We start from the raw sequence: 25,314 nt of genomic DNA, 5'->3' as shown, positions 1-25,314 counted from the left end.
TTATACATCGTTTCACCAATGTTTTCACACCAGTCCCGTAAATAAAGTAACTTTTCCCTATAAATTATTTTGTCATCTTTATTTATTTTAGTACCTAAATCGTCCCCTTTGTATCCACATGTATTTCTGTACGTATAAACTACCAAAATACTTTCTTCTACTAAATAACAGACATTACATGTAACCTTCATACACCATTGTATATGGAGATACTAATTAAACTAAAGAGAATTAAGGGATAATATTAATGACTCGTGCTTTAAATTGTTTTAGCTTGAAACTGTTTAGTAGGTACTACTTTGTGTTGACGAGCAGTACTTTACACTTCTAATGTGTTGAAACCAGGGCAGAGAATGTGTAAGAAATATCGTGCCAGATGACTGAAACTAAATGAGGAAATCGTGTAATGTGCGCCTTTTGGTGGTTTACGCGGACATTAATGTAACACTAAATAAAAGTTGCTCTTAGTAAGTATCGATGTTACAGCAGTGCAAAGAAATCATGAGCACCAGAAAGTAGACAAAGAGAAACTCAGGTTACACGTCTTCCAAACACAAATTAGAACACTGAACCATTACCTTTATACTATAGAAAAGGAAACGATAACTGGTACAAAGAACGAGAAAACTTTGAAGTTTATATGTGGGATCATTATTTCGACTGACGATAAATGAAATTTCACACACGGGTGGGCAATATATCGAGCATACATGTTTTAAATAGCCTTCGAGTTGCTAACCAACTCTCTAACGACCTGAAATCGGCGCAACGTCTCTCTGTAGCGAGGACAATGCTTTCTGCTCTGAAGCGATAATTCACATGATCATCAGATTTTCGACAGGTTGAATACACTTTACATTCTTACATACTGTCGGTAAGTAAACATCACATTTCCAGATTCCATTTAGAACACTGTGACATCATAGATGAGATAAATTAAACAACTCTAAAACCCCTCCCGAACAGCCCATGAAGGCACAACGGTACCGACCGGCCACCGTGTCATCCTCTGGCATTGGCGTCACTGGATGCGGATATGGAAGGGCATGTGGTCAGCACACCACTCTCCTGGCCGTATGTCAGTTTCCGAGACCGGAGCCGCTACTTCTCAGTCAAGTAGCTCCTCAGTTTGCCTCACAAGGGCTGAGTGCACCCCGCTTACCAACATCACTCGGCACACCGGATGGTCACCCATCCAAGTACTAGCCCAGCCAGACAGCGCTTAACTTCGGTGATACGACGGGAACCGGTGTTACATCTGCGGCAAGGCCGTTGGCCAGATGAAATAAAGTAATTAATTTTATTCTTAGAACGTCTGTTGTTCTACTTAACCTCAAATATGTCCCAGATAATAAAGATAAAAATCACACTTTTCGCGTTTCTAATGTATTTCTCAAATAGTTAAGAATACTGTGACATCATAGCTGTGGAAATTAATTAATCTTTTGTGCAGTAAACAAAGCGCGGTTCATAAATGGAGCTTTGAAAGCTTTTACCCACTGCAGTCACCTATTGGTAACAGCTGGAACAGCTCATGGTAGTCAGGCCAAACTTGTTTCATTTTTGACAGTAGAACCACCTACTATAGTGTTTATCGTAAGAAAGTTGAACGTGAAAAAGGAGTTGATTTTATTATGCGTTTTCAGGGTTTAGAGAAGAGTATTTGAAATAAAACTCACCTTCAGCAACTACATATTTTTAATTGGTCATTAATATTTTATAAGCAATAATCCTGGCAGATCCTTTCTCTGCTTTTACTGTACGAAGTAAATACATGCACTGTCGATTCAGGACTTGAACTCTGAATATACTTATATGTTCAAAATACACAACACCGAGTCATTAGAGATAAAAGCAGAAATGTGTAGGAAGATTTTCTTATTGTTCCTAGTTCACTACTGTAATCCGTTGTCGAATTTATCTGTATCTGTTAAAATTTCTTTTGTTATGTCGACATAATAATCTATGGACGAGCGCTGCTGTTGGGAGAGAGATATGTTTTATTTACGCTCAAATGACGGCAGAATAAAACCAAGTGGCCCAATTGAATAATTAGGGGAGATGATGTTTCCACAATACTCCTGACTGTTGGTCATTGTGAAAGGCTGAAAGAAAATGTTTTTCTGAATGGATGTTCTTTCAGGTATAATAAGTGAAATAAGAAACTGAAACGCCACACTGTCCCAAAGGAACCTGCAGGGCCATACGTTGTTTGTAATCGCAACAAAATTAAAGACCATAGCACTTAAGTGAAGGGTTTTAGGAGACTGGTGGTTCCTGGTGGGAAATGGATGAGTTGAAGTTAGATATACAACGAAATAGTGACTCTGCTTGCAGGATGGATAGAATCTCTGGTCAGATGAGTACAGGGTTTTAAATAGAATATCAAATGGGGGTATCGCAGGAATAGGCCTAATACTAAATAAAGGAATAAGAACGCAAGTAAGCTACAATCAACAACATAGTGAACGCATTATCACAAGGCCGAACACCTTCCAAGTTTGTGAGCCACATACCTCCACAGATGATTCAATGTATGTATTATGAGATAAAAAGAAATTATGCAGGTAGTAGGGGAAACGAAAATTTAATTGTAATGGGAAATTGGAATACAACAGTAGGTCAAGGGAACACAAGTTTGTGAGCCACATACCTCCACAGATGATTCAATTTATGTATTATGAGATAAAAAGAAATTATGCAGGTAGTAGGGGAAAAGAAAATTTAATTGTATTGGAGAGTTGGAATACAACAGTAGGACCGGAAAGGGAAGGAGAAGTAGTAGTAGAATGCGCTAAGGTCAGCGAGCAAAAGAGGAAACCACCTGGTAGATTTTGGCATACTGTGTAATTTATTCATTGATAGCACCTTCTTTAAGAAACATGAAAGATGGCTGTATACATAAAAGAGACCTGGACTGGTAAGGCAGAGATTTAGGAAGTAGGTCCTACATTAAAAGATATCCCAAGGAGCAGATGTGAAATGTGACTGTAATTTATAGGCTGTAAACTGTAGATAAAAACTGATGAAATACCAGAAGGGTAGGAAATATATGTTTTGGGACTTGGATGAGTAGACAGAACGATAGGTTTTTCAGAGTTTCAAAGGGAGTATTAGGAAACGATTAACCGAAATTGGGGAAGCAAGTATAGTGGAAACCGAATGGGTAGCTTTGAAAGGTGAAACATTGAAGGTACCAGAGAATCAAATAGGTAAAAAGACATCGCCTCGCAGATATCCTTGGATATCACACGAGGCACTGAATTAAATTGATAAAGGATATTCGCAAAAAGTGCAAAATGGGAAAGCAGAAAACGCTAAAGGGCAAATACAATTCGGCTGAGGCGAGTGTAGCTACAGGAAACATAGTTGCCACCGATAGCAAAATTAAAGAGATTTTTGCAAAATAAAAGTAATAGCAGTATGAATATCAAGAGTTCAGATGGCAAGCCGGTACTAAACAAAGAAGGGAAAGCTGAAAGGTGGAAAAAGTGTATAGAGGGGCTGTACAAGCGAAATTATCTTGAATGTAATATCACAGAAAAAGAGAGGAACTAGACGCAGATGATATGGGAGGTATGATTGGGAAGAATTTGACAGAGTTATGAAAGACCTAACACGAAACAAAGCCCCTGGAGTATACGACGTTCCCTCATACGTACTAATAAACTCGTCCACCTGTGCATGATGTATGAGACACGCGAAGTACCCCCAGACTTCCGGAAGAATGTATTGACTCCAATTACAAAAAAGCAAATGCCGACTGGTAAGCACATTACGGAACCATCAGTTTCAGAAGTCATGGTTGCAAAATATTGACATGAATTATTTACGTACGAGTGGTGGAGGCCGACCTCAGTTATGATGAGTCTGAGTTCCGGAGAAGTGTAGGAACACCGGAATAGCGATGGCAATGATGACCCAACAGCTTATCTCAGAAAACGGGCAAAGGAAGGGTAAGTCTGCGTCTGTAGCATTTGTAGACTTAGACAAAGCTCTTGACAATGTTGACTGGAATCTACTCTTCGGTTCAAAAATGGTTCAAATGGCTCTGAGCACTATGGGACTAAACAGCTAAGGTCATCAGTCCCATAGAACTTATTACTACTTAAACCTAACTAACCTAAGGACATCACACACATCCATGTCCGAGGCAGGATTCGAACCTGCGATCGTAGCGGTCGCGCGGCTCCAGACTGAAGCGCCTAGAACCGCTCGGCCACTTAGGCTGGCCTACTCTTCGGAATTCTGAATGTAGCAGCTGTATTATACAGGGAACGAAGCTTATATACAAGTTGTATAGAAACCAGACGTCAATAATAAGAGTCCAACAGCATGAAAGCGAACCAGTGGTTGAGGTTTGCGTAAGGCACGGTTGTAACGAATAACTGGAGTTACTCAATCTGTACACTGAGCAAGCAGTAACGTAATGCAAAGAATAATTTGGACACTGCATTAAAGTTCAGAGATGAGGAAAACAAATGTTTGAGGTTTGCCAGCGATATTTCAATTTTGTTAGATACAGCGGAGGACTAGGAAGAGCAGCTGAATTTTTTGAAAGGAGGCTTAAGATGAACATCAACTGTTGCAAAGGAGAGGCAATGGAATGTGGTCAAACATATCAGGCGATTCTGACGAAATGGGGTAAGAAAATGAAACACTAAAAGTATTAGGTCCTTTTTGCCCTTTGGCCAGCGAAACAACTGATGACGCCCGAAGCAAAGAATATATAAAAACGTAGATGTCAATGTGCAAGAAAAGCATGTGTGAAGAGCGGTAACTGGTCAATACCGAATATATATTCAAGTGTTAGGAAATCGTTTCGGGAAGTATTACTCTGGAGCGAAGCCTTGTGTAGAAGCGAAACCAGGATGACAATAAGTTCAAACAAAATGAGAACGGATACTTCTGAAATGTGCTACTACAGAAGAAAATCGAAGATCTAATGGGTAGATCACGTAACCAGTGAGAAGATACTGAACTAAATTCGGAAGAAAATAAATTTATGGCACAACTTGTCTAAAAGAAACGGCCTGTTAATTGAGCACATTCTGAGACGTTAAGGAATTGTCATATTGGTGCTGATGGGAGTGTGGGGCTGCGAGAGGGAGGTAAAAACAAAAAAACATAGAGGTAGACTCGGAGATAAATGAAGTAAGTAGTTTCAACTGGATGCAGGTTGTTTTAGTTACTAGGAGATGAAAAGGCTTGCACGGGATAGAGTAGCATGGGGAGCGGCACTAAACCAGTCTTTGGACTGAAGATCAAAACAACAACTCAACCTTGGACCTAAAAAGAATTTGAAACCCTATTGACATACATTATGTAAGTATCCTCTGTGGCGTTTAACCCATGTGTACAGTGAAATTTGAACTTTTTCTCATTTGGATTTCGTTGATAAATTTGATTTATAGATTATAAATAATTTCTTATGCTGGTTCTGTACAGTACAGAGAACTGTTGTATTAAAGCCAGTGAATGCACAAAACAGTTCTATAGTTTCAGATCTTTAAAGCTCGTCAGCACTTGAGTGTTTGCTCCCACTGCACGGGCATGAAGTGTCAATACATTCTGAACGCTCGTAAGCTGCTACGTTTGTTTGTGTAGCAGTGGCAGTATAATGTGTGGTTCTTATTTACTTGTCATCAAGGTACGTGTGAGGAGTGTGTCAACTTTGTGGCGAATATTGACGGATTTTTGGCAAACCATTAACATGTTATGATTCGCCATTTTTCTTTATCAGAGGTGATCACAGAAAAGAAAGAAATTTAATACAGCTTCTTGTGCATGATGAAGTGTGTTAGTGTTGCAAAAACAGTATTGACATTGTTCTGCCGGTGATTTAAGGTCATGGAGAACCAGCAGGTGTCCTATATGGTATGTGCGTGCTGTAGACGTGGGGCATGATATCACCTGCTTCAGGTACTACGTAGGAAAGAATGTTTTAAAAGTAGCGTATGATGGAAATATCATATTAAAATAATAGCTTATGCTGGAGCCCTAATACATCCTCATGCTTTGGAGCTGTAACCCAATTCGGTGCTGGAGGATCTGCTCCATTATTTATGTCACCTGATTTGAAGGAACCATTTTAGAGCTCCATTTTCCATGCAGGCTGTAGGTAGAAACAAAATAATTACACACGTCCACTATAAAATTTTTCAGAACAGCTTTATTGCTATTTGTTTCATTAGAAGCACATGTCTCTCGGTCCTATGGATAAAACAAACACTACGAGTAATTGAAAAAGAACCTGCACTTACCATGCGGCTATTAGGTAATATGACACAAACTTTGAGTTTGCAAGATGATGTTTCCAGCAATGATAGCTTCCGTACATTGCACTGTTACAAGGAGAGACGCCCTTCCAAGCATCATTATGTAGTACTTCACTTATGGAATTGTACAAGTATCACGAGATAAGTGACTGCCGCACTAACCGTGGCTGTGAAGACATGAAGGTCGATGTCAGAAAAACCCATAGCGGAAACTCTTAGTCTGTCCATTGGAAGTCGCAGAACATCGACTGCTGGCCCGGGACGCAGGAGCGGCTGCAGCCTCGACAGGAGCAGACCAGCCCTGTCGGCGCGGTCAGCCGCCGAGGAACACACCCAACAGACCACCAGCTGGCGTAACAGGACGTTAGTAAGTGCAAATAACTTCACGAGTATTTCCGCTCTCTTGTCTGTTTCTTTAGCCAGGATTATAAGCCAATAGGCAGAACAAGTCATCTCGACGAAATCTCCCAGGATGGCCAGCAGCAGTGCGGGTCCGAAGTGGAGACCGCAGAGGCGAGCGCAGCGGTGAAGAGCCAACCTGGCGCGCTGCAGCCGCCGCACCTCCGCCCCCACCGCCCCCGCCACCCTCGGCTGTCCTGCGCGCGTCGCCAGCTCCTCCAGTTCTTCCTCGCTGCCCGCCGGCGGCCGGGTACTCCTCAGCAGCTGCCCACAGACGATACCCATCCTGTGTCGGAGTACCAGCACAACGGCGAAGAACTGAACTCGCCAGAGCGTGATAAATCCTTGAAGGCACAGGGTGATAGTACCTATTGGCCTACGTCTGAAGAAATAGGTTGCTAGTAAGCTAACTCGTATGGCAACCAAAACAAGCACTGTAATGGAAAGAAAAATAGCACTTTGGCGAGTTTTGCGATATATTTCCGTTCTGTAAGTGTGATCTCGCATGGCGAGCAGCGTATCTACCTGTTGAACCAGGTCCTTGATACTGCTAACGTTATCTCGTCCAGTAGACAGAGATCTACATAAGATTGTAGCTGGTTCCAACATCGACAGTAAAACAGATAACACAATTACAAAATGCACTGTCATAGGGGAATGCTCATCTATTATGATTATATGCTTTACTAAATAACTGCAGTAAAAACCAAGGGCAATGACAGAGACAAGCCACATCAAACATATGAAGTAGCATGTGAGTCGCTTTAATGACACTCTAAAGGCACAAGTTGAAGAATTTTTGTAGTCACTGATGATGGGAACCAAACCAAACATTTGAAATGTAAGGTACAATGGTCTCACTGCGCTTTCGAAACTATGATCACTCGATTGAGAAACAGATCTGTATGGACTGATCATAATTGAAAGAGCTCTCCTCGTGTAACCGAGTAGCTCTCACGACTGAGTTACGACCTTGTTGTCAGACAGAGCACAAAATGAGAATTCCAATTTTCTTGATGGGATAACGATCGATACGTAATTTCACGACTGCCGGTAATGAATCATTAGCGCTAATGAGTCGTTAACTTAAGAGGGTCGGCAAAGAAATATTACATCCTGTGTCAATTGCGGGCTAGTTGTTTGCAGACCTATATTACAACCATTATAAGGACAAGTGTTAAGGTAATACAAATATTTCATATACCATCTCGGAAATAGATTAAGGAGCACATTATAAATTTCTTATCTCATGAATTAATGTAGCACTTTGGATATGGTTTGAACTGACAGCTAGACTGATTCACGAGGAAGACATATTTACACATGCTATTATCGTTATGCCTGATAAGTTGTCTGGCTATAGACACTTGGCGCTCTCTGCACAAAGCCAGTGCAGATCACTCATGCTGTATAGTTGGAGACAAGAAGCCATTCCAGAGCTCTGCGACCACTATGCACTTACACGCAAAGTTTCTGTGCCTAGATCACATTTTACTTATTAGAATTGAAATTTATACATTTTTCTAGATAGCAGCTAGTATTTCCCCCCTCAGATATTTTGCACACCAGATGGAATATTTCCTGTCTGTCCTGGTTCTCCAACTGACCTTCATAATTCCGAAGGAACGTCGTCTGCTGCTGGGGCTTGTTTCGACTCAGGTCTTTCAGTCTTCACACAAACTCTTCTCGCAGTGTCATTTGTCTCAACTCGTCTTCACTTACTTACATTTCTTTTGCTATAATCTTGTCTTTAAGCCTTGTATGGTCCCTTTAAATATTCCTTCCACCATTCAGCTAGCCTGCATAACGCAGTTTATCAATATTTGTCAGAGAATAGCCCATATATCCTTCAAAGACACAGAAAAATACTATGAAAAGCTGCGAAATAAATGCAGTCTGAATCAACATAGAACGACTCCTTACTGTTGCGATTCTCAATCTGCAGCTCTCCACTCTAGTTTAACCTGTGCAGCTCTTGTCATTACTGAAACACTCCTGTAATCACATTAATTGTAAGCCACGTACTGTGTCATACCTTGGTGCACCTCTTCAACTCTTAATTCCCACTTCCAAACTTTACCAAACTGACTACTTCTTCAAACCTCGAGACATGTCCTATGAACCAGTCCCTTCCTCTAGTCACGCTGTGCCACACATTTATTTTCTACCCATTTCGATTGAATCCCTCGTAATTTGTTTTCTGATCTATCCATCTAATCTTCAGTATTCTTCTTATTACCACTTTTCAAAAGCTTCTATTAGCTTGTTGTAGGAGCAGCATACTCTCCACGTTTTATTTCTGTACAAGTCCAACCACCTAACAAATGCTTTGAAAAAAGATATTCTCTTACATAAATTTACATCAGCTATTAACAAATTGTTTTTCAGACGCACTTTCTCTGTCTATTTACCCTTACTAATTTGGCCATCATTAGTTACTCTGCTGCCCAAGTAGCAAAATTTATCTACTATTTTTTAACAGCTGATTTTCTAAAATAAGTTACTCAGCATCGCCTGATTTCATTCAACTATATTCCATTCCCCTTGTTTTACTTTTGATTGTGTTCATATCAGCACCTCTTTTCATGACACTATCCATTCCCTTCGACTATACTTCCAAGTCCTGTGTTTACTCTGCAAAAATTGCAACGTCACTGCCAAAAATCAAAGTTTTTATTTCTTCCCCGTCAACTTCAGTTTCTTTTTCAACTTTCTCCTCAGTTTTCTTTACTGCTTGGTCATTCTACGTATTGATTGACAACAGGTATAGGATTTAACTCTGCCTCACTCCCTTTTCATCCATTACCTCCCTTTCATGTCCTTCGGTTCTTGCATGTGCAGCTTAAATGACCTTCCGTATCCTGTATTACATCCCTGCTACCTTCAAAATTTCTGGAATAGCAGTCCAGACCACACTGTTAAAAGATTTGAAAGGTAAGCTTGTATGATTCTTGAAACACTGCGCCATCGATAGCTCGCGCTACGTCTCCTAGAAGAGAATCCTCATTGCGAAAGAGGCGAGGCACGTTTGTCGCGATTGACGTTGAGACGCTTTCCCGGAAAAGGCAGTTTGTGAAGCAGTACGGACAGCTCAGGCCTGCGGGGCAACAGGCAAGCTGTTTGTTCTACCGCCTGTGTGACTTACAAGTTGGTCTTGCTGAGCATCTTCCCGTCATCTGAGACGTGCACCAGAAACGTGAATGGACGCAGTACTTCATTGGTTGACCAGGTTTGGAGGCTAGTGGTGGGTCGTCGTCATCAACTCATCTCCCTGCGGCTCCATGTTCTTCCATTATGTGTCACCCCACAGCGGTTTTGCATGCCCGGCGAGCTACTCTTAGTTGGCTACTTCGATGCCGACATCACGCGGCGTTCATAAAGACAGATGTGTTTGGTTCTGCTGCTTCTATATCGGAGTCGGTTCAGCCTCCTGTCGCTGTTGCTCCCTATTCCTGCGTCCGACCAGGCGATTTGAGGAGCGTATCGTTCTTATCAAAACATAAGAATTTCCATTTGGTTATTATCATAGAGCTATAACTTGATTGTGTGTTTTAAAGTATTGAGGTTTTGTAAATTTCTTTTATCTTCAATGTCATTAATCGTGACATTCACAAAATTTTTCTTGCAAATTACGTTCTGTTCTAAATCGTCAAGTCGCCTTTGTTAGCTTTTCGGAATTCAAAAGCTTACGTACCTCACCGCGGCAAATCTTGTTGCTTGTCCTTTTATGGATTATATTTGCAAACCAAGCCTGTGTTTACGTATGTGAGGTTCATCAGACAACTGTTGGCGTCTTCCTTCCACCTACGCTTCCCGTCCCGTGGTAAGGGTAGAGTATTTACTGTTTCCGCCTCGTGGCGTGACTTGTAGATGAATCTCAGTTGGCGGCTGAACTTCTTTCCTATCAGGTGTAAGTGAGGGTGGTTGCCTTGGCTAGTAACCCAATTTTCTCTTAGTACATTTTCAGAAATGATACATTATGTCTACACTGCCAGCATCTAATCTGATGACCTAAGTTTTACTTATTTTACTTAAACATTACTTCTCTGTTCATCAGGCTGTCATTCTATGTTTGTGCCTCTGGGCAGGTTCCGAATAGTTGCTTAGAAAAAGAGTGTGGTTTGCAGCTTATCGAGTTGGCCGTAAGTAATTTCGGGTCCGGAGCACATTGCCCCACACGTGATGGTCTCATATTAAGCGGCTTTGATTGCTTTGTTTCTTTTTAATGAAATCATTTTAGGTAAACCTGAATTATTTGTTGTATTTTAGTTAACAGCAACAAAGGCAAAGCAAGGATAAAGGAACGTAGTCGAATTAGATAAATTGATGCTAAAGATTAGGAAACGAGACACTGGAAGCAGTAGATGAGTTCTGAGTGCGACATCTCGTGCGTTCATTACCTTGTCGTTGGTTAGGCAGCATCAGGGCGCGGCGGGCAGCGCAGCTCCACACACCTCGCCGTCTCGGAAGCAACTCTTCCAAACTTCTCCTTACTACAATTTACCAAAGTTGGTTTAAGAAAAGCTATCTGGCTGTGTTTTCAACTGACCAATGAGGATCTCAATGTTAACCTTAAGCTCCGCCTACAAAATTTCTGTATGTCCAATGAGAAACGTTATACTTTTCGTGGTGGGCCAATGTTTTTAATGTTTGCTACGTAACAGAGACGCGTATATTCTCACGCTAAAACTTGCAGCTGGTGTGGTCCTTTTAGTGTTAGCGTAAGATATATAGTGTTCTTCTGATGGGCTCTATCTTTTAACATGGGCTTGGGGGTGGTCTTGGCGGCCGGCTGGCGACGTGGGTGTCTGTCCCTTATCGTAGGGTCTTCTAGCTTAACACGATTCTGCTCTCGGCTTCTGTTCTCGTTTCTCCCCTCGGAACTGCGTCTTTTTCACGGTGGGAAGGTGTGACATGCATTTAGGCGTTCTTGTGGTAGTTTGTGGTATTCCATTTGGTCACTCGTTGATCGTATTACTTTGGATAGTTTAATGTCTTGATTTATTCCCAGCTATGTGACATACTGCCGGATTTGCTATCTTGCCAGGGTTTTCATGGAAGGTGTTGGATTTGCCTGACACCTTACAAGTTTGTTAGGAGATAATTTAGCATTCCCAGATTACATGATATGTTTATGCGGAATACGTTACTGAAGACTATTTGGAAATCCAGAGAATGTGGAATTGTGAAGGATAATACCAATAACATCTACTATTTCGGCTCTTTTGAGGCCCTGCAGCCACCTGAAGAGCTACAACGATACTTCACCGACAGAGGACGTGTGTTCTACAAGTTTAGTCACTACCGAGACTTTAATACTCACCTGTGTGGGCATCTATGCATCATGTTCCCCGTAACGTTCACAAAGAAGCATATATGAGATGGTGCGTCAAGCGTCCAGTTGTCAGCTGAAGTTCAGATGGAATGTCGTATACTCTGGCTTAAACAGAACGATCGTCAGAATTAAGAGCGAGTTACTTCACACGGACTGTTTTAAGCAATGGAGACTGGAGTATTGCGCTAACTGCTCTGCAGACAGAATTGAGAATATCATACGGGCTAACAATAAACGTCATCCGGAAATTAATAGTTGTAACGAAATTGTGGGAGCAGTATCTGGAGCTTACGATATTGACGATTTAAACGACGTTTTAAAACGGACTGAAAAAGAGGTTGTCCTGCATGCAAACATCAGTACACTTAAATTTGAAATAGAGACACCGAAACCAGCCACTGACTTTAAACGTAAAGATTCAATAAGACGGCTACTGGATTTCACAAAAGAACAGGTTTTCAAGAAGGATTCTAATAAATTTTCCAGATCCAGTCTGTCAGTGGCTATACTTCCTGTCAGTACAATTTGTGTCGAGTGTAACATTGCAACGATCTCAATGTTAAATTGTTTCACACAATTTACTGATTCTTCCCATGGGTTGGAAGAGGATAGAAGATCATTGAGAGCGCCACCAACACTTATTTGTGTGGGAAACATAGAAGGTGTAGCAATTTGTGAGAAACATAAAAATTCGACTAAAAGAAAACAAAAATGTCTGAAGTACAGTCTACACGAGCGAAGCAGTGGGCAGGAAGCTAGTAATAAACAAAACAGAGTGGCTGATCCTATGACAAGGCATCATTTGCCTTGAAGAACAACGTAAGTGTTGCATGATTGTGAAATACAATCTACATCTACATACGAGGTCTTTCTAAAAGGTATCCGACCTTTGATTTTCCCGAGTAAAATAGAGAAGATAGCGCGGTGCCACTGTACACAGTAAAGGAAGAGACCTTTATGCGCATGCGTGAATTTTGTACCCGCCTTCCAGCACGTCAGTGGCTGCCTGTCGGTCGCTGAGGGAGGTGCTACACAACGTGTTCGTCGGGTTACCGATTCTGCCAAGATGACTGAACGTGTTGAGCAGAGATACTGCATCAAATTTTGTCAAATGTTTGGTGATTCTCAAAGCAAAACAATTCGTAAGATTCAGCAGGTGTTTGGAGAAGGTGAGATGGGTGTAACAATTAAGGAGTGGTTCAGCCGATTCAAAAATGGCCGCACACCAGCGGAGAGTGACCAGCGTTCTGGCAGGCCCCAAACTGCTCGGGGTGCAGCTGTTGTTGAGAGGGTGCAAAATTTGGTGATAGCAAAACAATTCGTAAGATTCAGCAGGTGTTTGGAGAAGGTGAGATGGGTGTAACACAAATTAAGGAGTGGTTCAGCCGATTCAAAAATGGCCGCACACCAGCGGAGAGTGACCAGCGTTCTGGCAGGCCCCAAATTGCTCGGAGTGCAGCTGTTGTTGAGAGGGTGCAAAATTTGGTGATGGCAGATCGTCTTTTGACCGTGCGGAAGATTGCCCAAGAGGTGGGAGTGAGTAAAGATTCTGCACATGCAATTCTGCGTGATGATTAGAACATGCACCAAGTGGCTGCGAAATTCGTGTCCAAGTAGTTGTCGCCGGAACAAAAAAACCTCCGTTTTGACGTGGCACAAGACATTCTGGACACCACCAACACCGATGCTGGGTTTCTGAACACCGTTGTAACTGGAAATGAGTCATGGGTGTACGGGTATGGACCAGAACAAAAATACAGCCGTCGCAATGGAAGCGTCCCGAGTCTCCAAAACCGAAGAAAGTGCGGCAGGTGCGAAGCGAAATCAAGGTGATGCTGACTGTCTTCTTTGATGCCTGTCGAATTGTGCATCACGAATACACGCAGGAAGGACAAACAGTGACAATGGAGTACTATCAAGATGTTCTCCAGTGACTCCATGGCGCAGTTCAGTGCAAAATACCACTCATGTGGACGGCGAAAAACTGAGAACTGCATCACGACAACGCCCCGCACATTCATCCCACTGGATCCAAAATTTCCTGGTCAAACGTGGAATTTGCCAGCCTCCCAACTCTCCAGACATGGCTCCTTCAGACTTCTAGTTGTTTCCAAAATTAGAGACGCCACTAAAAGAACTCGTTTTGAGAGTAGAGAAGAGAGAATGAGGAACACGACGACGGAGCTGAACACTATTCCAAAAGAAGGCTTCCAGACGTGTTTCCAGCAGTGGACGGATCGGTGGTCTTGGGGTGTGCAAGCACAAGGGGCATAAATTGAAGGGGATTAGGATCCCAAACCCGTCAGGTATTCGAAATATTTTTTCTGGCCGAAGGCATGATACATTTTAGACAGGCCTCGTACAGTACATAATTCACACAAAACAGTATACTACACTCCTGGAAATTGAAATAAGAACACCGTGAATTCATTGTCCCAGGAAGGGGAAACTTTATTGACACATTCCTGGGGTCAGAAACATCACATGAACACACTGACAGAACCACAGTCACATAGACACAGGCAACAGAGCATGCACAATGTCGGCACTAGTACAGTGTATATCCACCTTTCGCAGCAATGCAGGCTGGTATTCTCCCATGGAGACGATCGTAGAGATGCTGGATGTAGTCCTGTGGAACGGCTTGCCATGCCATTTCCACCTGGCGCCTCAGTTGGACCAGCGTTCGTGCTGGACGTGCAGACCGCGTGAGACGACGCTTCATCCAGTCCCAAACATGCTCAATGGGGGACAGATCCGGAGATCTTGCTGGCCAGGGTAGTTGACTTACACCTTCTAGAGCACGTTGGGTGGCACGGGATACATGCGGACGTGCATTGTCCTGTTGGAACAGCAAGTTCCCTTGCCGGTCTAGGAATGGTAGAACGATGGGTTCGATGACGGTTTGGATGTACCGTGCACTATTCAGTGTCCCCTCGACGATCACCAGTGGTGTACGGCCAGTGTAGTAGATCGCTACCCACACCATGATGCCGGGTGTTGGCCCTGTGTGCCTCGGTCGTATGCAGTCCTGATTGTGGCGCTCACCTGCACGGCGCCAAACACGCATACGACCATCATTGGCACCAAGGCAGAAGCGACTCTCATCGCTGAAGACGACACGTCTCCATTCGTCCCTCCATTCACGCCTGTCGCGACACCACTGGAGGCGGGCTGCACGATGTTGGGGCGTGAGCGGAAGACGGCCTAACGGTGTGCGGGACCGTAGCCCAGCTTCATGGAGACGGTTGCGAATGGTCCTCGCCGATACCCCAGGAGCAACAGTGTCCCTAATTTGCTGGGAAGTGGCGGTGCGGTCTCCTACGGCACTGCGTAGGATCCTACGGTCTTGGCGTGCATCCGTGCGTCGCTGCGGTCCGGTCCCAGGTCGACGGGCACGTGCACCTTCCGCCGACCACTGGCGACAACATCGATGTACTGTGGAGACCTCACGCCCCACGTGTTGAGCAATTCGGCGGTACGTCCACCCGGCCTCCCGCATGCCCACTATACGCCCTCGCTCAAAGTCCGTCAACTGCACATACGGTTCACGTCCACGCTGTCGCGGCATGCTACCAGTGTTAAAGACTGCGATGGAGCTCCGTATGCCACGGCAAACTGGCTGACACTGACGGCGGCGGTGCACAAATGCTGCGCAGCTAGCGCCATTCGACGGCTAACACCGCTGTTCCTGGTGTGTCCACTGTGCCGTGCGTGTGATCATTGCCTGTACAGCCCTCTCGCAGTGTCCGGAGCAAGTATGGTGGGTCTGACACACCGGTGTCAATGTGTTCTTTTTTCCATTTCCAGGAGTGTATATGGTCGAGATTACTTCGTTGCAGTGTTCCAGATTTTCTTTCTTATAACATTTCCATGTCGGGCGAGGGAAATTGACACTCTACATGGTTCGGTATTTCCCAGTCCTTCTCACCTTATTCTTGGGATCCCTATGCGGTATTACGATGGCGACAGCAGAAAATTCATGCAGTCGCTGTAGAGGGCTGGTTTTTTTAACTTCCTCTGAAGCGTCACCTTTCTTCCGATGGTTAGCAAATAAGTTTCTCGACAATATATTACACCTTCGTATGGGCTATAGCGACCATTTTGCATCTGAATAGCATGCCTCGAAATCGTTCGATGTCTATCATCATGCCTACAAACACTGTGATAACGTATTAGTCGCACCAGAAAGACGCGTTACAGAGTGCAGTTTCCCTGAACTCTTCCAATAAATCCAAGTCTTCCATTCGCCTTCCCTAATGTTGATGTTATTAGACCGATCAGTTTCACACCGCTTCTTACTACTGCCCCTCTGTTCTTACGCTTTGTTGTCAGTTAACGATCTTGAAACGGAATACTATTGGGTTTTCCCCTATGTTATTGGGATTATTTTCTGTTCAGCCACATTTAACGACAGCTGCCATTTATTACCACAAGTGAAAAATTACTCCAGCTGTTTCTAAATTTCCTTACTGTGAAGATAACAGATCAGAGGGTAGCTAAAAATGTAACTGTGTTATCCAGAACAGCATGTTCTCGAAGATCGACCAGGTAGAACTGACGATGTTCAACAACTCGAATGGAGGATACCCCAATCCATCTCCGCTAATTTCTCGAGCATGGAAATTGTAAGACAACTGAAACCGGAATACTCTACCTTTTCCTTAGTTTAACCGAACTCTACTCTCACCTCTCACACATGCAAGTAATTATCCAGAAACGTTAATGTTATGAGTGATCACTCATTGACCAAATAAACAGTTACCACTGATAAGATATTCTCCTGAACAAACTACACAACTCTTGGCATGCTACTGCCTGCTAATGTAATAGCGGATAATGTACAGCACGCAAACTTCATCTGCACAGCACTATAATTTGTATTACATTAAGTGCAGAACAATAAAAAACAAAATGCAGATGAACACCTATAAACTACATAAATAAAGAAACATTGACAATTAAAAAATTGTCTAACTTTTACATTAGTATTAATAGCAACTGTATGCAATAATTACTGCTCCGTAAATGAATGAGCTTCCAAAATTATTAAGATTATAGAAAAAAATAATTCAGTCAACGAAATCAAGTTTTAACTACTGTTCTGAACGTTACTGAAAATAAATGAGAATAGCTATACAATATGACACGCCACAGTAACGTAAAATGAATGATCAATAAAAGTTACTGTTGTATCTATATACTAAGTTTTCACAGCATCATCATCATCATCATCATCATCATTTAAGACTGATTATGCCTTTCAGCGTTCAGTCTGGAGCATAGTCCCCTTTATAAAATTCCTCCATGATCCTTATTCCGTGCTAACATTGGTGCCTCTTCTGATGTTAAGCCTATTACTTCAAAATCATTCTTAACCGAATCCAGGTACCTTCTCCTTGGTCTGCTCCGACTCCTCCTACCCTCTACTGCTGAACCCATGAGTCTCTTGGGTAACCTTGCTTCTCCCATGCGTGTAACATGACCCCACCATCTAAGCCTGTTCGCCCTGACTGCTACATCTATAGAGTTCATTCCCAGTTTTCCTTTGATTTCCTCATTGTGGACACCCTCCTGCCATTGTTCCCATCTACTAGTACCCATCTACTAGTATCTACTAGCTACTCTCATGTCCATAATCTCGTAGTACAGACAATAACTTCCTCCTAGGAACCCGGTCATATGCCTTTTCTAGATCTATAAAGCATAGATATAATTCCCTTTTCCATTCATAACACTTCTCCATTATTTGCCGTAAGTTAAAGATCTGATCCTGACAACCTCTAAGAGGCCTAAACCCACACTGATTTTCATCCAATTGGTCCTCAACTAATACTCGCACTTTCCTTTCAAGAATACCTGAGAAGATTTTACCCACAACACTGATTAAAGTTATACCTCTGTAGTTGTTACAATCTTTTCTGTTTCCATGTTTAAAGATTGGTGTGATTACTGCTTTTGTCCAGTCTGATGGAACCTGTCCCGACTCCCAGGCCATTTAGATTATCCTGTGTAGCCATTTAAGACCTGACATTCCACTGTATTTGATGAGTTCCGACTTAATTTCATCCACTCCAGCTGCTTTATTGCACTGCAATCTATTGACCATTTTCTCCACTTCCTCAAATGTGATCCTATTTCCATCCTCATTCCTATCCCATTGTACATCGAAATCTGAAACATTACTGATAGTATTTTCACCTACATTGAGCAACTCTTCAAAATATTCCCTCCATCTGCCCAAGGAATCCACAGGATTCACAAGCAGTTTTCCTGACCAGTCCAAAATACTTGTCATTTCCTTCTTACCTCCCTTTCGAAGACTGCTAATTCTCCAGAATGGTTTTCCAGCAGCTTAACCCAAAGTCTCCAACCTGTTTCCAAAGTCTTCCCAAGATTTCTTCTTGGATGCTGCAATTATCTGTTTGGCTTTGTTTCTTTCTTCAACATAACTTTCTCTGTCTACCTGAGTTCTAGTATGTAGCCATTTTTGATACGCCTTCTTCTTCCTTTTACAGGATGCCTAGACTGTGTCATTCCACCAAGCTGTTTGCTTCATCCTACCTTTACACACTACTGTTCCAAGACATTCTTTAGCCACTTCTAGTACTGTGTCCCTGTACCTTGACCATTCCTTTTCCAAAGACTGTAATGGACTACATTCAACTAAGTGGTACCTTTCTGAGATCATTGTTATGCACTTGTGCCTGATTTCCTTATCCTGAAATTTCTCCACTCTTATCTTCCTACATATGAACCTGACCTCCTGCACTTTCGGCCTCACAATACCAATTTCGCTGCAGATTAAATAATGATCAGTGTCATCAAAGAATCCCCTGAATACACGTGTGTCCCTCACAGCCTTCCTGAAGTCCTGATCTGTTATTATATAGTCAATGACAGATCTGGACCCCCTGTCTTCCCAAGTATACCGGTGAATGTTCTTATGTTTAAAAAAGGAGTTTGTGATTACTAAGCCCATACTGGCACAGAAATCCAAGAGTTGTTTCCCGTTCCTGTTGGCCTCCATATCCTCTCCAAATTTACCCATAACCTTGTCATATCCTTCTGTTCGATTTCCAATCCTGGCATTAAAATCACCCATGAGCAGAACACTGTCCTTGTCCTTTACTCTAACAACTACATCACTGAGTGCATCATAAAAACTATCCATCTTATCTTGACCTGTCCCTTGACAATGCGAATATACTGACACAATCCTAATTTTCTTGCTAGACACTGTCAAATCTATCCACATCAGTCGTTCGTTTACATACCTTATTGCAACTACGCTGGGTTCCATTGCTTTCCTGATGTAAAGCCCTACACCCCATTGTGCTATTCCTGCTTTTACTCCTGACAGGTAGACCTTGTATTCTCCCACTTCCTCTTCTTTCTCACCACTTACCTGAATGTCACTAATAGCTAAAACATCCAGCCCCATCTTACTTGCAGCCTCTGCCAGCTCTACCTTCTTCGCAGAGTAGCCCCCATTGATATTAATAGCTCCCCATCTCATTACCATTTGTTTGCCGAGTCGTATCTTAGGAGTCCCTGGTTTGTCAGTTAGAGGTGGGACTCCGTCACCTCCAAAGGTCCGAGGCATTTTCCTGTGATTGTTGCCAGCATCATATTTAAAGTACCAGGGAAGCAGGTTGCTAGCCTTACTTGCCCCGAGTCCCATTGAGTTTTACCCCTGACGGTTGAGGGACTAACTGGTGGATTTGGTAGTCTTTGCCATATGAACACAAAGGCGACCACAACTCAGAATATGTCCGAGATGCCCAGCCTTATCCCAAAGTAACTGGTATCCCGACTGTCGGGACCACTTACTTGGCCACTCATACGTTGCCCGTGGTTCATGAACTAGGACATGACTACAGGAACCCACACCATGAACCAGCAGTGATTACAAAAATGTAGTTCGTGCTGTCTCTTACCCATTGTCCCTTCACAACACGTAGCTGATGTTGCCAGCGAGTCGTACACGTCAGCGTCTTTAGTCCATGGTCCGTGAGCTTGTGATCCAATAACAGGTATCGTCTTGATGAACTCCTTCATCTTGGGCAATTGTTGCGAATTTAACAGGAAAGATCGACGTCTGCAGAATTAGTTTCAGCTTACATATTTGCGTGCAGCGACGAACATAGGAAACTTGACATAATCTGAGGTTATAATGTATACTGTACAACATCGTCAGTTTTTAGGGTGATGGTTTACTAATCAATTGCGGCGCGTGAGTTTTCACAGTATACCCGCCAGCACTACGAAAGTAAATCATGCTAATCGTACCGTAAGACATTTTTTCGCGATTTATACCGAACACTCGTGGCGTGCACTATTGTCTCCATAATCACTTCAGTCACGCAGCGGTTAGCACACCGTAAGTTCACAGTTAGTTCGTAGAATCAGTATACGACAAGAAAATGCGTTATCATATTTTCTGTTAGATTTAACTGTCCGTGCTTCGTGCTGTCTACAAACGGTTTCTTTACGTCGTGCACGCAACTTACCGATCTGCACATCAAAGTTTTATGCTTAATGAATCAAAACGCGCATTTCTGGCTAATGAGCAACGTGACATGTAAAATTACTAGATCTTTAATCGTGGTACACATCGAAATGATAAAAACGACACTGTGCAAACACTGATAATTTTAACTGGCCACGATCACATAGCATTGCAGTAAATGCACGGCCGAACCTCCATTCTGTACTTCTTCAGCCTGTGTTGATGTTTCTCTCTCGACATATCTGTATACTTATACGCCATTCATGATTCTGATTACATTGATTTACAGTTTCATGCCAGAACACAGTTTCATGTTACTCTACTCACAGAAACTGAATTAAATAGTCGTGTTAATTAACGAGAGAACATGCAACATCAGAACAAATGAAAATAGCAATCACATTCATCACAAGTACATTATGTAAACAGGAACATAACTGAACCAAAAATTAAACTTACGAGATCTTATTCTGAAATAACATTTTCAATGTACAATGAAATGAAAACAAAAAATACGTAAAAGAAAATGCATGGAAAAACAAAAAGAAACTAAAGCGTTCTAAGGGTCATCTTTACATTACGATCGTGTAATGAAGTACTACTATGTAGACAACATAGAAAGCGTAAAATTTTATAGTTTATCTCGCAGAATCTGATAAATAATTAGGTATACTGAGAGCTATATCGGCCGTATTAGACTTCCTTTCCGCACACAGGATGTTATTTTCGTTTCCGTAACACATTCGCCGTTCATTATAACGTGCTTTGTTCTGTTAACCTTTTCTGCGTCTGCGATTCCAAATGGCATCATTAAGTATTCCTGGATTTTTTAAGCTGCCCAATGCTTCAGTGATACCGTGTAGTTCAGAGTTTGGCCAACAGATCACAGTGGCGTTTGCTTTCGTGACTCGCCGTTTGTTTGAAGTGCAGAACAGAGAAGTGTCGTGAGTTGTGCTACTGCATTCGTGAGTGAATAATAACTGTTGTGTTTGGTTTTATTCTGTGTGTAGTTCCTCCAGGGCAAGGGAGAGAAATACAGTAAGTTTACAATACAATTATGTATGCATTTTTTTGAGTAATTGTTATGTAATTTCTAATGATGCCATTGAGAATCATTATTTTATTTATTAACCAATTGCTTCAAAAGAACTTTTGTAATGGATATGGCATATGTGCAAGATATACAGTAAATATTCATCTCAAAAAAATTTTCCCCAATTTTTTTTCTAAATGTGACGCTCAAAGGGTTAATGAAATATACAGTATTTGTGCATATACTCCGTACGATCATACCTTCGTGGTGATCGACGAAATGGTACAGAAATCTAGGAAGACTAAAGCTACTTCTTCAGCCGCGTCTACCATTGCAGCAAGACGTCATTCGTATCATAATGCAGCGTTCCGGTGCAGGAAACAGTCGGTTCATCTCTTGGCAAGAAACGCTGGGCGAAGCGAAGGTCACGCCTCGCGCGTTCGGCCTTCTCCGCCAGATTTCGGGGAACGGGAGTCACGTGACACTACAGCTGCTGCCGCCTCGCGTAGCTTGAAAGTTTGGAACAGTGACTCGTATGGCGTGACACAGTCTGGAGGTGGCGCAGTAGGAAGTGCATATCAAGTATATATGCACCAGGTAAGAACGCTGAGCCTGCACGACTCGTATCGCAAACTTATATGTGAAACTGTCAGTGAAATTTCGAAGTAGCTATTATAAGAGCAGGATACGGAGCTGGAAGAGGTGAGTCGCGAAATGCTTGTTACATCGTCAGTCAGACGTGTACCAAACGTTGACTGCCCGTCCCATGTTGCCTAGCAGCTCGCTCCATGCTTCATGAGATTTGACCTCAGGTGTTCCCTTTTTATATCATAAGTGTTCACTAACATAGCATAAATTGCACCGTAAGATTTGGATCCTGGCGCACTCCCAAGTTTCAACGAACCACTGCAGACGTCGGTGCGTGGAGGAATTAAAGCCTTTAATCGGATTGAACTGGCGATTCTGCGCCGCTACAGAGGTGACAACTTCTCTGATTCAGAAAATCTACCACTTTCTTATGTGAATGCAGGCTTCCCTGGCAAACTACACTGGCGATTTCTTTTTGGGAAATCAGCCGCTTAATGTGTCCTTGTTGCCAGAAAAGAAATTTGTAGAAACGTCGCTCCAAAACGGTCATATTACGCTACTGCTTTCACGAGGAGAAATTCATCAGTGTCAATTTGCTAGATTCTCACGCAGTTTCTTCAGCCGGCTCATGAACCACCCGTTCAAACCCTAACAAGTGTAAAGCGTCGTCTAGACTAAATATGCACGAAGGTTCAGACACAGAACATCGTATGTCTGTTGGCATATTTATCTGTTGGCGTGTATACCTCCTTGTTGTAGGGAGTGTCTGCGCTTTTTTCGCACAGAAGATCTATTAACTCTTCGAGGTTATGCTGACATCTGTTTTAAGAGGGGCCAAGTGCAGACGAACATTTTAGTTTTCATTATTTGTGTTTAATTTGATACTAAGTTTTCTCGTTCTCTTAGTGATAGGAAGAGACAGTAAAATGTAGGATACTGTTCAGTGACGCTTTTAGGGCTGCGTGAAGTCATTTCGGCTTGCTACGAAGTGCCGGAATATAAATGAAAGATGATTAGGGGTTCCCTCATAATTCTCTTCTCCAATAAAAGCTCATCAATGTTTATAAAATCAGCTACGTCTAAAAGTGCTCCTTATGAAATAGACAGCATACTTTGTAGTACCTCTTGACTGAATAAAATTCCCTTGCAAAGGTAAGCCTTAATCAAACTTAAAATGGCTCAAGTCATAGCCTTAAAAGCACGTTTACACTCTGACAACTCGTGACAGCAGCGGTGAAACACAACAAATGTCGATGGACCAAAACGGCAGTGCTTACTGAGAGCCCGTTAAATTTGTGATATTACAGAGGCCTGGTGCAGTGATTGCTACATCGCCTGTTCAATCAACGTAAATCACTTACGGTCTATAATGACTGGTTCAGTTTTTTACATTGTGAAAGGCAGACTTTTGGTTTTTTCGTTGCATACGTTTAATCATCAGAATGTTTACAAAGCATCGGGGTACACTGTTGGAAAAAAATTAGTACACCCTTTGTGGTTTCCAGTTCACTCAAGGTTTATTGTTGCAATAGTGCGTATGGATTAAATGAAATGATTACATTACAGATCAGCAGCACACAAAGTTCCGGAGTACTAGATTAGGACCAATGCTGAAACATGTCCCGGCGGAGGTTCGAGTCCTCCCTCGGGCATGGGTGTGTCTGTTTGTCCTTAGAATCTTAGAATAATTTAGGGACTGATGACCTTAGCAGTTAAGTCCCATAAGATTTCACACACTTTTCAACATTTTTTTTTAAACATGTTAGTACGTGGTGTAGCCTCAACAAGCGGCAGTGCATGCGCTGACTCTGACATCTAGTTGATCGTACAGATGCAAACAGTGTATTCAGATACGTTATGCCATGCCTGCTGGACATGTTCACGTATTTCTGTAAGAGTTGTTGGTTGATGAGTCGCATGTGTCACTTCTCGTCCCATCATAACCCACACGTGCTCGATTAAAGACACATCCTGAGATCATGGTGGCAAGGGAAGTTGCTGCATGTCTGGCAGAGCACATTGAATTTCGCGGCCAGTGTGTGGAAGAGCATTATCCTGTTGGAACAACACACAACGCTCTCCGTTGGCGGACGATATCGAATCCATTATCAGTAAATATGCTATACCCCAGGTGGCATATGCCATAATTGGAACACAATGGACGTTGTCTTTCATGCTGTTCCATTTTTTTTTTGCCATGTATGTTAAATGGAATTGTTGGAAATCGTAAAGCAATGGTCTGCTTGTTACTTTCTGCATGTTTGGATGGTGCTGATTCCGCCTGTCTGCTTTCACCCATGACGTCACAAATATGGCGGAAACAAAAACAAACACACACACTTTCCACAAGACGCCTAATGACACTAACGCGACAAGCGCGGGAAATGGGGTGTTTTGGGTGGGGGCAAACTAAATATAAACAAATTTAGACGCTTTGCGTAGCTACAACGTGTAAGTGAAGACAGCCATGCATGAATACCCACCCACCTCCGCAGGGGTCGTAACCCCTGCAACCCATACAAGATAAAGATGCTTCAGTAGCTGTTCAGTGTTTTTTGTCTTTTTAAAAAATAATCTTACGCGATAGAACGAACAGATCAGAAAGATAAATATAATAAACTAAAACCGAAATTGGAGGAAACAGATAATTAAAATAAGTAATAAGTATTTTTAAATTAAAAAAAATCTCACGAGATAGAACGAACAGATGGGAAAAGTAAATAAAATAAGATAAAACATAACTGGAGACAGCCACACTCAAACCAAACTTCGCACCGTCGTGACATCACACACAACACCCTTACGTCACGGGTCAAAGCCGACGCGTGGGATCGGACGCTTCTGTCGACCCCGCAACTGTCGTTCAATAAATGAAACCCCATGCCAATTGCTTACGCTGTACCTGGCTGCCTCGTTCATTGCAACTGTTTCACACATTTATTTATTCTAAGTAATACCTGATCATTTTATTTGAAAAACGTAGCATTGTGCTTCTGAAGTACGTCAGAATAAGTCGTTAAGCTAAAGCATGCTAAGTGTAAATTTCTTGGAATCTACAGTTTTTTAATTATGTTATGAACATTTTTCTTTGACGTATTTGGGTGCGAAAGTGTTCAAATCGAGTTTAATTTAATGTTTATATCATGTGACGTTGCTTTTATACTGCAAA

General features: G+C 42.4%; 2 protein-coding genes across 2 annotated transcripts in view; one reads left to right on the top strand and one right to left on the bottom strand.

Moving 5' to 3' along the window:
• Positions 1–6,389: 6,389 nt before the first annotated feature.
• Positions 6,390–6,962, bottom strand: LOC124789553 (gustatory receptor 23a-like). Its single transcript, XM_047256989.1, has one exon. It carries the CDS (start codon positions 6,960–6,962, stop codon positions 6,390–6,392), a length of 573 nt encoding a protein of 190 aa, XP_047112945.1.
• A 15,141-nt stretch (positions 6,963–22,103) lies between these two features.
• Positions 22,104–25,314, top strand: part of LOC124804931 (protein roadkill-like) — a 39,886-nt gene continuing 36,675 nt past the window's right edge. Inside the window, exon 1 of the mRNA XM_047265312.1 lies at positions 22,104–22,154. The gene's annotated coding sequence lies outside the window, so the exon portion shown is untranslated. The remainder of the gene's footprint in view (positions 22,155–25,314) is intronic.

This window comes from Schistocerca piceifrons, chromosome 1 (assembly GCF_021461385.2).
Source record: "Schistocerca piceifrons isolate TAMUIC-IGC-003096 chromosome 1, iqSchPice1.1, whole genome shotgun sequence".
NCBI lineage: Eukaryota > Metazoa > Arthropoda > Insecta > Orthoptera > Acrididae > Schistocerca > Schistocerca piceifrons.
Note: the sequence above shows the minus strand (reverse complement) of the source record. Positions and strands in the feature narration are given on the sequence as shown.